This window comes from Ostrea edulis, chromosome 5 (genome assembly GCF_947568905.1).
Source record: "Ostrea edulis chromosome 5, xbOstEdul1.1, whole genome shotgun sequence".
NCBI lineage: Eukaryota > Metazoa > Mollusca > Bivalvia > Ostreida > Ostreidae > Ostrea > Ostrea edulis.
In genome coordinates, this window is record NC_079168.1 from 16,818,633 (window position 1) to 16,834,089 (window position 15,457).

General features: G+C 35.8%; 1 protein-coding gene across 1 annotated transcript in view; it reads left to right on the forward strand.

Moving 5' to 3' along the window:
* The first annotated feature begins 2,910 nt into the window (after positions 1 to 2,910).
* The window catches only part of LOC125652075 (synaptotagmin-4-like), a 15,069-nt gene continuing 2,522 nt past the window's right edge, over positions 2,911 to 15,457 (forward strand). Inside the window, exons 1-3 of the mRNA XM_048881000.2 lie at positions 2,911 to 3,245; positions 4,375 to 5,171; positions 14,578 to 14,701. Coding sequence (XP_048736957.2) covers positions 3,200 to 3,245; positions 4,375 to 5,171; positions 14,578 to 14,701 — 967 coding nt within the window. The 5' untranslated portion in view covers positions 2,911 to 3,199. The remainder of the gene's footprint in view (positions 3,246 to 4,374; positions 5,172 to 14,577; positions 14,702 to 15,457) is intronic.

The window sequence follows — 15,457 nt, forward strand, 5'->3', positions numbered from 1 at the left end:
TCACCTTTCATCATGCATATGTTTACGGGTGATTAGGGATATAACAAGTTAATGGGTTTCATTAGATTGAAATGTTGTCCTTGTTTATTTGTATCAGAAAACTATGAGGAAAATGTTCGAGACCCTGTGGACCAAAACTAGTAATTATATGATATATTGTAAAATGGACAAATATACATCTTCCATTATACAGCAATGATCAAGATTTTATGTAATATAAACACACAGATGCTAAAAAAAAAATTGATCCTTTGCAATCAAATTACGCTAAATTCAAGAAGCTCCACATGACCCTGTGTGTCATGAAGCCTATGTTTGTTGTTTGTTTCGTGTCTTTCATGAAGCCTATGTTTGTTGTTTGTTTCGTGTTTCTGATTGTTTGGAGTTCTGTGTGTATTATCTAGACTGTTGGCCTCAAGGCTGAAAACGTGATTAGATTTTGGGAGTGATCAGAAACTAGAGGAATGGCAGTGGGTGTTTGGTCTGGAGAGATTTGCAGTCTTCAACCGCCCTCATTACCGATATCGCCAGTGTTACAAATCTCCTTAGTAGAAGGCCAATAATCAAATGAAACGTCGAGGAGCCACAAGTGAATTTTTTTATGCATCTTGAATAGGTCAACAATAGCATCATTCGGTGTTTTCTCTATTCTATATGAACTGAGACGAAATTCAGCAAATCGATATTGTCACTATAGATGAGAGGGATGAAAGTTATTGGTATTTCGAATTTGAATCTAGTTTTCTCCTTGCTAAAACTTTGAGGTGCTTAATAGTTTTATTATCAATTGATTGGTTTTCTGCAATCAGTGTATGCTACAAAAGAACCCCTGTGATCTTTTGCACAAGGTCCCCATCTAAATCTACATCATGTGCATCAAAGAAACGTTTAATACGATTCAAAAGCAATTACTGATATGTAATTTAGGTAATTAACCCTTTGACCACAAGCTGTCGAACTTTTGAAAGATTTAGGAACTCTCCTTTATTTCTCGCTCGCGGACTTTAGCAATACGCAGAGAAAATGTAACCATAGATGATAGAACGTAAATTAGACACTGGGGTTAGCTTGATTGTAAGGCACCAGGTTACAATCAGCTTTATGTAAAGGTTACTTGTATATCAACACGCAGTTGATAAACGTGTACAAATATGTAGGAAAGATAAATATGTTGATGAAACCCAAATTTTTTATTCCGAGTCTGAAGAAATGGCGTGACTGTCATATTGTAATTAAAAAATTACAGTATTTCAACTAGTTGTCATATTTTGATTTTTGTATTTACACCCACCCATTAAATTTAAGAAATACAATATGACATGGCCAACAAAACAAAATCAATTAGCATCTGTTGAAGGCAAGGCGATGGCAAAAATGTGGATTTTTTTTTCACTTAAAAGGGCCATTTGTCTATTTTACCTCTACGAGGAGAAATCTGACCTTTATTCGTTACATTACTTCAGTTGTAAACAATGGTATCCTTTATAGTATTTGTAATAATGATGCCTTTTTGCAGACCGTTGAACTTATTTCAAGGTCTTTGATCACGTAAAAACAGAAAATACAAATATATCTTCCGAGATGACTACGGACCTCCATTTTAGATAGATTGAGGTGTATACAGCATACATCAACAGCATGGACGAGAACGAGAAGATGAAAGACACGTGGTGTATAGTGCTAATGAAATCCAGTTAATGATTTTATTACAAAATGGACTTCTACAAATTATAATCTGTACAGAGCATACGGTAGCTGAAATCTAATATGTACAAAAAATGACTTTAAGTACCGGAAACTATAAACACCCCCTTCACCATCAGCATTCCTGCTGCAATCATTGTCTCACAACTTAAACCTAACGGAAAACCCCTAATTCAAACGCTCTGTATCAGTTAAACCCTAATTGTGACTCTAGCCCTTAACCATAAGCTTGTACCGTAATCCTGACTCTAATCCAAACTTGCCCTAACTACCTTAAGCTGAGTTGTAACTCCAATCTGACTCTAAGTTTAAGCATAACACTAACTATATTAACCCGACGCCAAAACCTTGTAATTTCTCTAAAGCAATATACAATACAAGAGAATATCCAATGTGGGTTTCAACTATTGAACTAATTCAAACGAAAATGTAAGTTACTTTCACTAATTTAATGGTGATTGTATATTGCTTCATATGATAAAATGTATGTACGTGTACATTAAATCCTATTTGAATATAGATTTAAAAATACTTAGATTCGGCTTGAAAAACAGATGAAATACACCACTCCACCGTGAAAAACCACAATTTTCACTGCGAAAGTGTAGTTTACAAGCGACATTTTCTGCATCATCATTATGTATACGTTTTAATCATGGATGTGTGAATACTGAGAATAGACTTCTTTTTGATAAATTGTTACTTTTTCATCAGAACATTATATACCGGTATATTTCACAAAATTAGTGAATAATATATTTTACAAATTCTTTAAGTACTATGAATGGTGTAATCTTGCTGTTATGCCCTCTGGGCCCAAAATTGGAATAAAACTTATCTTATCTTATCTATAGTATAGTTTACTAATTCTTGACTGTGAATAGTGTACACTTGTAGATAGTATAGTTTACTAATTCTTGACTGTAAAAAGTGTACACTTCGTCAGTTACATTTGTCTCCAATATATGAACCCGGTTTATCAGCTGCAAAATCATTCTTTTGAATATAAGTACATTGCCTGTTCACACAAATTCAGACACATAAAAGAAATAAGGACATTTTTGGCTATTCAGGGATTTTAGCTATATTTTGGCAAACCAGAGTAGAAAATCTCCATTACTTCATGCCAATGGTCCTTATCTGAATCGGAGGATCTGATGGCACTGCAGTGGCAAACGTGCATAAAATATTTTCATTGATTTCCACAGAGTTTTGATCGCATGAAAAATTGGAAGATTTTTCTTTTTCTCGAAAATCTGTAGACTACGTCACGAGTAAATACACAAATAATGGCGCTGTCGTCTGCCGGGAATAGCAGAGTCTCTGACTATTGATTAATCTCTAGTTCAGTCCAAGTTTTGGAGTACCATACACGGAGCGCGCTTCGTTATACAGGATTATTAGCGTCGCTTTAATGAAAATGTGAGGATTTGTTTCGTAAATCAAAAGATTTTTATGATTTCAATCTGAAGTTTTATTAATTTTTGGTGAAAAAATGAAGTCCGTGGAAATACACCCCGCACATGAAAGTTATCATACAAGTAAGTATTGAAAGCAGGTGCTGCTTATTCAACACCAAGTTGTTACAAGTATTTTATAGACAAAAGTTGCTGGTTCTATCAATAATTACTTCATAATTGTTATTGTATTGATAAAAAAATATTGCCTCAAAATGAGGAGTTTCTGTTAAAAATGAATAACTTGAAAAAATATTGCTTCAGAATCAGGGGTTTCTGTTAAAAATGACTAACTTTAAAAAAAATTAAACCACTTAGCGGTCATATATTTCGTAACAAAGTTTTAAGAATTTACAAAAGAAAATATGGGTTATGTCCGTTATATCTGTCGCAGTAACAATTCTAAAATGATTCTATTTCCATTTCCATACTAATTCCAATTTCTTGACTAGACATGAATGAATGTAATTTGATATGATAAAACAGAGTCGCTCCTTGCTAACAGATATCGCTTTCATAGATTACTTTATATAATCCTCCCCTACTAAATGTAATATTTATTATCAGTTTTCTTGGGAAGTAAAGCGCTGAATATAGCCGTGTGTACTAAATATGCGTATTTCGCACCATTTTATTGCAACAGACAATCCTTTAATAAGATAGCTATCAGTGGCGCTGCGTTAGGAACTAATCCATGTCGAGATCGAAGTTATAAAAAAATATTTGTCATCACTTCAAGTAGATTTGGAAATTACTTTACACAACGACAGACATATATAGTACTAGTATTTTAAAATGATTGTCTTGGGGATATAGAAAGAACTTTTATGCACTACGGACTTTGTTGTTGCAACGTTTAATCAAGAAGCTTTATCATCTTCACTCCGATCAGGGAAAGAGACATGTAAAATGTGATGCACCATAGTTTTCCAAAATACATCAAAAGATTATTTTTGAATTAATCATATCATGATATAGTCGTGTAGATAATTTAAGACTTCGCAAACAATGATTTTCGAATTACTAAATTATAACATTTACGGTGTTCATAGCGTTGTAGGACGAACAGAAAATTTACGAGGATAAAAATGTTAAACTTATTGTAAAATGGTGGTACTTACTGTAGTAATCTAAAGGATTTATATTGCTCTTGTATGACGCTTCATAAATCCTGTTTTGAAAAATAATCAACAAAATCATTATTCATTTTTAGTAACAGCTGGGTCTGTAGCAGGGATCTGCATTGGTGCCATTGTTTTCCTGATTGGAATAAGTATCATAGGTTACAGGTGTTACCAAAGAAGAAGGGCCAGGAATGTACAAAACAGACTATCGTATGCCATTAAAAAGGGGCTGAAAGAATCAGCCAATGGACGAAGAAGCAGTTCATCAGTCAAAAGTACACCTCTAAAGCAACACAGAGCGACCAGTCCCATTATGCCACCGCAAGACAGTTTATTAGACCGCTCATTGGAACAGGGGTGCAACATGCCTCCGGAGAAGGGACATGGTCAATCGTTTCCTGATCAATCGTTTGATGAAAATGAGAAAGAGTCCGTAACGACACCAAGTGAGAAAGATATAAGTCTAAGAGAAAGACAGATAGACGAGAAACAGAGACTAGGGATATTATATTTTTCTGTAGAATATGATGAGCAGAATACCGCCCTTCTGGTTACGATTGTTAGAGCCAGTGACTTGCCTCCGCGAGATCCGAGCTTAGGAGGATGCGATCCTTATATAAAACTACAACTCCTTCCTGACAAGAAACACAAATGCAAAACCAGAGTTTTGCGTAAAACCCAGCACCCTGCGTATGACGAAACGTTTACTTTTTACGGCATCAGTAAAAATCAAATTCCAGGCATCACCCTTCACTTTGTTATTTTGAGTTTTGACCGTTTTTCCCGCGATGAGATAATTGGAGAGGTTGTGTACCCGTTGACGGACGTCAGCACAGAGCAAAAGGAGCTCCTCCTTTTCAAAGAAATTAATCCCAGACACTTAAAGGTAAGTCAAAGTCTTCAGAAATCAATACACCCAATGCACAATGCTGTTTAGACTTTGAGCAAAAAGGTATTTTTCAATTTCTTTGATGGGATCGACATAAGCCCATCAGGCACGGGGTGAAAATTTCCCCTGATCAATACTTCAGATGAAATTTCTCCTTATCTTAGCACGGGCGAACTGATTATTAATACATTTGTGAATATGATCTGACCAAATATGATAAAAATGCCAAACAAGTGAAATCAGTAGAACAATGATTGCTTAACAGTAATCTTGCCTAGGGACCCAATTGTATTCAGTATCTGGTGCTATTTACTCTCGCAAAATGTAATGTAAACACAAATCGGACAATATTTCGAGAATGTTGTGTTCAGAGATTTGCATAGAATCCGTGTTTTCTGATCACGATGTCTATAATTCATGAATCGCAAGAATTTACAAATCAGAGTAATCATCATAGCAGATGGAACAATCGGCCACCGGAGTCTCAATTATCGCGGTATTGATCTGATATTGACGTCTTCTAGACAAATCTGGCTTTATCCATCAGAGTCATGTCAAATTATTAGACTACACTCCCACTAAACGCCAAGAATTGATTAGGGTAATAAAGGAGAGACTTGAAGCAATACGGATGTTTAACGAAAATCACGTCCTTTCGCAAAATATTTATCAAAAATAAATCAGTCGATGTGTACAATGAAACGACGATGTTATTAACAATTCTCTACTGCATAAGTCCAAAATATCTACCGAAAAACACGCCGGAATAGGAAAGATAATTACATACAGCTGTTGAGCAATATTCCTAATTAATTAATTTCCCATGAAAAAATTCCACATGGCAAATAAGAGAATATATATATACTCAAACGTTTCATATCACCAATCTTCCCCAGACATCTTCCAAAATCTGACCAGTTGTTTTCAGTTACGAGCTTCAAGTTTGGATATAATTTGGTATATCATATTGATTATAAATACTGATGTGAAAATTGGAGACCGCATTCATTTCATCAAACAATATTGGGTAGAAATTATCTAAAAGAATGACAACCCGATTTGATAAGAAGTCATTTTATCCCCCTTCCTGTTTTACCAATGGTGTAAAAGATTAAGAAATAAAACCAAAGAGAATGGAGAAATTATCTGTAATCTCACAAATGAACAAAAGGATCTTTGCTAGCTTATAGATATGTCAAACGTTACCATCAGATTACAAGTCGTGCGACTACGCAAATGTTGCAAAGGAAGATGTAGGCGGACAGCTAATTGCCTTTCTTTCTACAGGAATGAGCCGCGAAATCTGGTTAAGAAGCAGATTCTAAAATAGGCAACAAAAGAAGAGATATGACATGTCTGAGGGAACTAATTGAAAATGTCTCTTCTGTTGTATAATTCTGCTGATATTTTTTTTCTCGACCTGACACTGATAAATAACATTTGAAAGTAAATTACACATGAATCGAATAAGCTGAATTCAAGAGAATATATCATCACATGACTTAGAAAAGTGTTGTTTCCTTGGTGACAAAACAATGATACAGAAAATGCCTAGGCAACCGGGAGGTCGCTGCGATTCCTGATTCCGGGGCCGCGTCAAACCTTTGATTGATTGAATATCGTTTTACGAGAATATTTCACTCATATGGAGACGTCACCACTGCCGGTGAAGAGCTGCAAAATTTAGGCCTATGCTCGGCGCTTATGGCCATTGAGCAGGGAGGGATCTTTATCGTGCCACACCTGCTGTGACACGGGACCTCGGTTTTTGCGGTCTCATCCGAAGGACCGCCCCATTTAGTCGCCTCTTACGACAAGCAAGGGGGTACTGAGGACCTATTCTAACCCGGATCTCCACGGGATCTTTGATAGAGACTATTCTATTGCCAAACGTCCGGTACTAGATTGTTGATTGATTGAATATTGCTTAAATATGGAGACGTCACCATCGCCGGCGAAAGGCTGCAAAATTTAGGCCTATGCTCGGCGCTTACGGCCTTTGAGCATGGGGGATCTTTATCGTTCTACACCTGTTGTGGCACGGGGCCTCGGTTTTTACGGTCTCATCCGAAGGACCCTCTTTCGACAAGCAAGGGATACTGAGGCACTAGATGCGAAAGTATTTTGGTTGACTTTTAAAACGGAGATCCAAAGTCGCGGTAGGCGTTGGCACGACAAAGAAACCTCTCTGAGCTACGGCCATGAGTACCATGTTTACGTGGCACTTCTAGATCTGTCTAGAGCTGGGGACGAGGAGAAAATTTGTAATAGGGGGTAGAGCAACACACCTTAAAAGGAAAGCCTTATCACTCATTCATGGTAAATGCTTGAGTGCCCGGTTTTGCATTTGATACTAAGGTAACGAACTTTTTTAAAATTTCAAACTGTATCTCACCCCGTGGTGTAAGGTTTTCAAGGTAAACAATTAGTGGGATGGTGCCTGCAGTTTTGTCAAAATAATGTATCCAAGGTTACGAAAATGGATTGTTTGCGTCACAGAGTCGTTTTAATTACTTACAGAACGCGCATACATATAATATAGGGTTATTGAACTTATATTGGTGAATATTGGCACGAGTTGACTGTCAAAATGCACGAGCTTGCGAGTGCATTTTGACAGCCAACGAGTGCCAATATTCACCTATATAAGTTCAATAACCCTTTTATTATATTATAGCTAAAGTATTTAGTTGTTAAATTATATCCCCTTTCACTCAAACTACTCCAAAATAGACGAGAATTCATCAATATTGGCAGTGTGCAATAACAACACGCATTTCTTAACTGTTCAATATTTAACCCGTCATTAATGCATGAAGCAAACTGATTTTGTAAATGGGGACATCATAATTTATGTACAGTAAAACATTTTGCTTAAGTAAATATCAAATACCGGCTCTGTGAGATTCGGAGGACCGTCGTCTGCCATTTGGCTTGTTTACGTCGTTACGGTAACGTCAATATTGAACGCTCATACTCGGAATGTTTCGGGCGCATACAATTTACGCAATGCAAAGTTAGCGTTCAATAAATTCTCAGGATATTGAACGCTAACATTCTCTAGATTTTACGCAGATTTTATATTAGACTATGTATTAGCTATATAATAAATGAATATATTGACGCGTCTGTTGAACTAAGACATTTCGATAATTATGAAGGGAGACGTACAACATAGGTTGAAATAAAGAAGTGTTGCTTTCGATATGTGTATTCTATGTCAGATCCAGAAAAGCCCACATACTAATTAAGTTGAAATGAAGTAGAAAAAATCCCTTAGTTTTACGTCCTATTTGAGAATTTTACTATTACAGAGGCGTCATCAGCTGTATATGTGAAGAGCCACAAAGTTTGAGCTAACCATGGCATTCAAGGCTGTAGCAATCGTGCAAAAGCCTACCGTAACCTGGGACCTCCTTCTGTAACGTCATATCCGAAAGATTACCCAAGTTTTTGAATTTGAATTGACGCGGACGCCGGGAACCGGGGCCTTCTGGCTGCAAAGCGATTGTCTTACACCACTAGGTTACCGCGACAGGGAGAAAACCCCTTCGTGTAAATGATACGCCTATATACATATAAAGTATTTATGCGTTGTATGGTGTACAATGAAATGCTTTACGCGACTTATATTTTATCATTCATGTCTTTGTATGTATATAATTGTGTTTAAAACCCTGGTAGTATGGAACTGCACTCCGTCAAAGCCATTCCTGTTATTTGAAGAAGCAAAATTGTCCTTCTGGGGAGACAAGCTGTCTCGAAGTGTATGCAAAACCAGTGTGTTGATTATTTGTATATTATAGCACAAATTGGAATCCTCTAGGATCCAGGATCCCTTAGTGCAAATCGGAATTCCAATTTGTTCCCGAAGAAATTGTAATTCTGGTGATTCAATGGTCAGTGCATTCCCTATAAGGAAAATCCAAATTTGCCCAGAATTGACTCAGAATTATATTGAGGAAAACACTTTATGAATAGATTTTCAGAAAATATCTAAGCAATGAAAGACATATTCATGTGCATAGCGTATTTATGAATTTAGTGGAGATCTGGAGCCAACTGATAAGTAGTACGATCTAAGACCCCCATTCCTCCCCCCCCCCCCCCCCCTCTTTCGATTGGATATTAGATTGAATTTTAATCGAACTAACGTCAGAATTTCAATTACTTTGAGGAATTAGAATTCTGATTTTGCGCAAGGGAAATTCTGATTGAATAAAATATCAAAATACTGGATTCTAATAGCAATATACCATGTACACCCACATCTTAAGGGACAAATAGTTGTTTGGATCACGTTTTGAGAAAATCTGAGTGGGAAGCACTTTCTATAGGTTTTAGGTCTGTGCTTTATTTTTCTGGTAACAATTACACAACTTCCCTGGTTATCCAAGAGCTGTGCAGAATGAATTTAATTTTGTGACCAATTCACAGAAACAAGATACCGATGATAAGAAGTTTTCACAGACTAAATGTACTCGGGGATTTAAAGCATGGATCGTATGCATATTTCCTTCTTTTTTCTCTCTCTGTATGTTTATTTTTCTTAATTATTTTTTTCTTTGGACTGATTGCATATTTCCTACTTCTATATATATAACACACTTGAGACAAATTGTCGTGCTTACGAGAGATGTGTTTTATTTACTTTTACAAAATTAAAATCTTTAATTAGATTGTTTATTCACATGTATTTTTTTTAAAAGTACATTGTATTAGTGTATTTTTTGTTTTTGTTTTGTTATTCGAATAAATAATTAGGTATATCCTGTCTGTTTGATTTCACAAATTCAGCTGATTATGACTATATAAAGTAAGAGACCCAGGTCGCTCGAGACATGACGTCAACACACACGAACACATCTGTTGGTTTAACGGGCGCTTGATTACATCATGTATTAGATATAATCAATATAGTATCAATTAAAAAGGACAATTTACCCCCACAGAACTAAATACACAGCGTCAATCATTCCCACATTGAGTATACCACCATTTTATGTAAACACACTTTAGTAATGCAAATACATTCACACGTAATAAGCTATAGGGGAGATACAAAAACAAACAACCAACAACACAAAAAGCAACACGTGTTTTTACATGTAACAATGGAATTGATGGTTTTATTCAGCTATTGTGGTAGAGGGCAAATCTTATCCGAACTATTATCCTTCCGCGAAAAAAAATTATGGTATCGTCTGTGTCTTCAACTTAAATTTATTTTAAAAAATTATTGAGTCATCATTACAACACCTTCAATATTTCAATGTTTGAGTATTTTCTTAGTCTGAGTTTGAAGTGCTATGGATATCTAAGAAATAAATTTCATTTTTGGAAATACATGAGGGTATGAACTTCATGAAACGCGTTATGAAAAGTAGGCCGGCGTAAAGCGTTACAGTTCATAACCTCATGTATTTTCATAAATGAAATTTATTTTTTATATTTATATTCCACTTTCATTTTTGTCCAAATTCCCAGCCATTTGAATAGACGGACTATATCGAGATCCATACACACATTGTTTACATCTGCATCGCATTCATGAGGAAATGGCTATCGTTACAGTTGATAAAAAACACTGGAAATGTAAATATTTATGAATGAGGATGTGTAATTTTATATCAGGTCGACAATGAAATATCGTACACGTATACATGAATTAGTATTAGACATACTGCACAGTGGCGGATCTAGAAGGGGGTTATGGGGTTGCAACCCCACCCCAAAATTTTGTTTGAACATCGTTAATAAAATAAATGTTTGCCATTTTGGGGTCTTATCCTCTGGGGGTGGAAAATGTACAAACGTGGATCGCAACACTCCCCCACTTGAAAATTTTCCTGGATCCGCCCCTGCTTTATACATGTTTATGTATTACATCTCTGATATTTTTACATAAAAAGTTATTGAGAAGATAAATACATCAATCACGAATAGAGCCCATTAGCATGACGCGACAGTATGAACTTCCATAAACTAATTACCTCTCTAATTATTATTGCGCCATTAAGTTTTTTTGACCAACGATAACGTTTTTCTTGTTGGAGAAGTTCTAAGACATAAGATATATGGCGTTACAGTCTCTTTACGTTTTTTGCTTATCTTGAAAAATATAGAGCACATCGGCAATAAGCATTACGACGTCAGAATTAACTTCTAGTATCAGTTATACACAATTCCTGTTTTTCACAGTACAAAAACTGATGTAATATTAACCACTCAACATCTCCAAAATATTTTTTATTGATGTAGATGGTCTAACCAAACTTGGACACAAAACGGAAATCGTAACGGGGTTTTATTTTCCAGCCGCTGAATCTGCATTATATAGTCTCCTGTGTGCAGCTCTCTTATAGTAGAACATTTTGAAATGATCCAAGCCTATAAATTCTTTTGTGTTTAGACCAGATGGCACTGGAGAATGGAGGCTTTATATATATAAAAAGTAATTCAAATGTGAAGGGGTAATCAGATAATATAGACTCTAATGCGATTTATTTATTAAATGAACGGAAATTTACGCAAAATCCCACCAGGGCTGGATACATCAGAATTACAGATACATGCAAAACTTCCACAAGAGCTTTGCACCTTGATTTTTGTATTTCTAAACAGCTTATCCGCTGTTCATCTTATCTAATAAGCAAGTTGATTTAAAAACAAAATACATATTGATTAGCTGATGATGGAGTTTTAAGTTTACCGAGAAATTTTATGTTTACTCTAATTAAATACGGTGTCGGCAAACTCTTTTAATTTGATCTTCCCAAACATTCAATATAAATTGAACGATCCTCTCTTTGTATCATCCCTATAAACAACAGGCATTTTTGTTCCCATAATGTGTACGCAGATGACCTAGTCTGAGAGCCATTAAGCTACTGCTAATTAAAGGATGGCGATTTCATCCATCCTAAATGAAGTCTTTCAGAGAAAATCCGGTGGGATTCCATTGCCTGAGTATTTCACGCCAAAACTGGGATCCCAAAGATGTAATAATACAACTTCGACGTCATGCGAATCATTCATTTCGATAAAAGCTAATAGGTACGAAGTCGCTAAACTCTGATTTATACTGGAAATCACGGAAACATTGCTAATTAATTCAAGGCTCAACAATGGAACTTCTACTATTGTTGATACCCACATGAAGTAATGGGTAATGGAAAAATCGGATCGTTATGAATGCGATGCATCAATAATGCCAAAAAATTTAAAACGGAGAATTTCAAACGATCAGGAAAGAATGGAAATGTTTGTGCTGAAAAATCTGGGCCTTCTGTTTGCATTCAATTTGCCGGTGACTCCGAGTTCCTAGAAATAATGAATCAATTAGCCAGTGAGTCTGAGTTCCTAGAAATAATGAAACAAGTTCCATGGTAATTGAGATGCTAGGACGCTTGATAAAGACAAGAATTGTCTTCCACAGTGGTCTAAAACTAGGAATTTGGAAAAATCATAAGATTTTAGAGAAGTCACGCACACACACGCGCGCGCTCGCACGCACACACACAGTAATAAAAGGTGACGCATGATAGTAAATGTCATGACCTTCCTAGTGCATGTATATTAGAAATAAACATATATACGAGCATATTATCTCATCAGTGTTGACTCGCTATGAAATATCATTCAGATCTAATTCTTTGTTCCCTTGGGTTTTCCCCGTCGGAATGATAACTAAAATTGCAGAAGTTGAAATATGATATTTCATTAAGATCTCTTCAGACCGTTTGCAGTGTCACGATCCTATTGCAGTTTCCTTTTCTTAATTGTTTTGAACATATTGAGCTCCGTGTTCACGAGCTGTAATGTGATAAATGACGCGGGTTCCATGATTTATGATGAAACAGCGGAAACGCAAAGTTCCGATTTATGGCAGTCTGTGGCACCAACAGCAGTTTATACAAAAATAAGGAGAAAAGCAAAGCTGATAAACTCCACTCCACGGCTTCACGCACGATTTCATGTGAATATCGAGCTTATCCCATGATTCCATACTGTAATGAAACTCTATCAAACCAAAATTACAGCTTTATTCCATTCCACATATAGACGTTTATGAGGCATCATTATATTTTCTTTCAGAGTTAAACGTATTATGAAGTCGTGAACTGAAGATTGCAAAGTTTGGACTGAATAATGCAGAAATATGCCAGTCATATCTTGTATGAGCTTTTGAAAAAAAAAAGAAATTAGATATCGATTTCTATATATCGTATCTATAGAATTTAGCACTCAATTCGGACTGTCCGTCCATTAATCATCTTGCGATAACACAAGACACAACATATTATTTGGTTTCATGCAAATAGCTACAGAATTCAGGGTCATTCTACCAGCAGCTTCTGATTTGAATAAAAATACCTTTAGATTACGCCATCATTTCCTTAAACTTGACACAAATTGTAGTTTGCCAGGGAATTTGATGCACAGTTTTCTGTCATAGATGATGAAGTCAAACAAAGGTCATAAAAAGAGTAATGAAGAAGATACCCATAATGTCTTTATTAGTAAAAAATTCATTGAGAATTCCATGATTCACCAGACACATCATCTAGAATTTCCCTCATTGGATAATAACTTTTGTTTCTGGCAAACGATGATACCAATACAGGAAACGGTTATGAAAAGTGACAGCTATCCACCGGGGAAAGAAAGAGTGGAAAGAAATGAAATCTACATCAAACATCCGTGGGTGTTTCGTTTATGTTTAGTCGTACAATTAACTATATCGAACTGGACACAAATTGAGTTATTCCCGTTAGAACTAAACAACAGAACACACGAGAGTGTATCGCGACTATCAAACGCATTGTCTATTTTATTGCAAAGGAAAGTCATTATATATATATATATATATATATATATATATATATATATAATATATATATATATATATATATATATGTATGTATATATATATATACAAAGCACCAAAATGACCAACGACACGAACAACGAGATTGTTCGTGTCGTTGGTCATTTTGGTGCTTTGTATAATTTTTTGTATTTGACCTTGTATCCATGTTGTGGATCCGACACTTTGAGGTATCGGGTGTTGTTGGAACTTTAGTGCTTTTATATATATATATATATATATATATATATATATATATATATATATATCATTGATATATTATTTTCATTGCTAATACTATATCAATAAGGCGTAGGGGTTGTCCTTTGTTCTTTACATTGATTTTAATTTCAATGTTTTGAATTAGTTTCACAGTACTAAACTCACTCGGGTGAGCTTTGCAGTAGCCAAATATGCGCTGTTTGGAATTCAATGATTTCAAGAGAAGACCACTGATTGAAGACAAAATATTTTTCAGATTATTAAATGTGAGGTCTACGGACATTTTGATAAGTTTCAATTCATTCGTTTTAGTTCAGAGCCCAGGGTCGTGGAGAGTTGTTGATTTCACTCTGCTACCAGCCAGCGGCCAATCGATTGACAGTAGTGGTGCTGAAGGCAAGAAACCTTCCCAAGATGGACATCACTGGACTTTCAGGTAGGCAAAATGACAGGTAGGCAAAGTGACAGGTAGGCAAAGTGACAGTAGGCAAAGTGGTAGGTAGGCAAAGTGACAGGTAGGCAAAGTGACAGGTAGACAAAGTGACAGGTAGGCAAAGTGACAGGTTGGCAAAGTGACAGTAGGCAGTGACAGGTAGGCAAAGTGACAGGTAGGCAAAGTGACAGGTTGAAATATTTTGAATCTACAGGTTGTAAAGGAATGTTTCTTTTGTGTGAAGGTGAATTTGTTGGTTTTGTTCAGGATGAAAATTGTTCAAGTTTGCTCGGCATAAGATTGGGATTTTACCTCATTCAGAAAATCCAAGACAAATTGTAAGATAGAAACACTACTTTCGAAGAAAAAAAGCTTGTGAGAGTTAAATGAAGTTTTCATCTCACATTTTAAAGTTTATTTTTTAAAGAGTGTTTTATTCTGTTTGGCCGTCCACATTAAAAACTAGACAAGATGAAACGCTGTATCCACTACGACATTTCAATCTGGTCAAACTGGGTTGATATATGGTTGAAGGCTATCCCAGTCTGTGATGGTTCTATGTAAGAACGAATTCAGTTCGATATATGTCTGTGCTGACAGGACTGTGTATTCAACTTCTCTCCTTGTATTACTATGACACAACACCCCCACCCCAACATTTTAGCTTGGATAGCAGCTAGCCGAATTAGAAAGTTAAAGGCGGTTTTTAACTTCCCCATTATGCAAGATTAGAAATGATATCACACGCATATTCTCTTA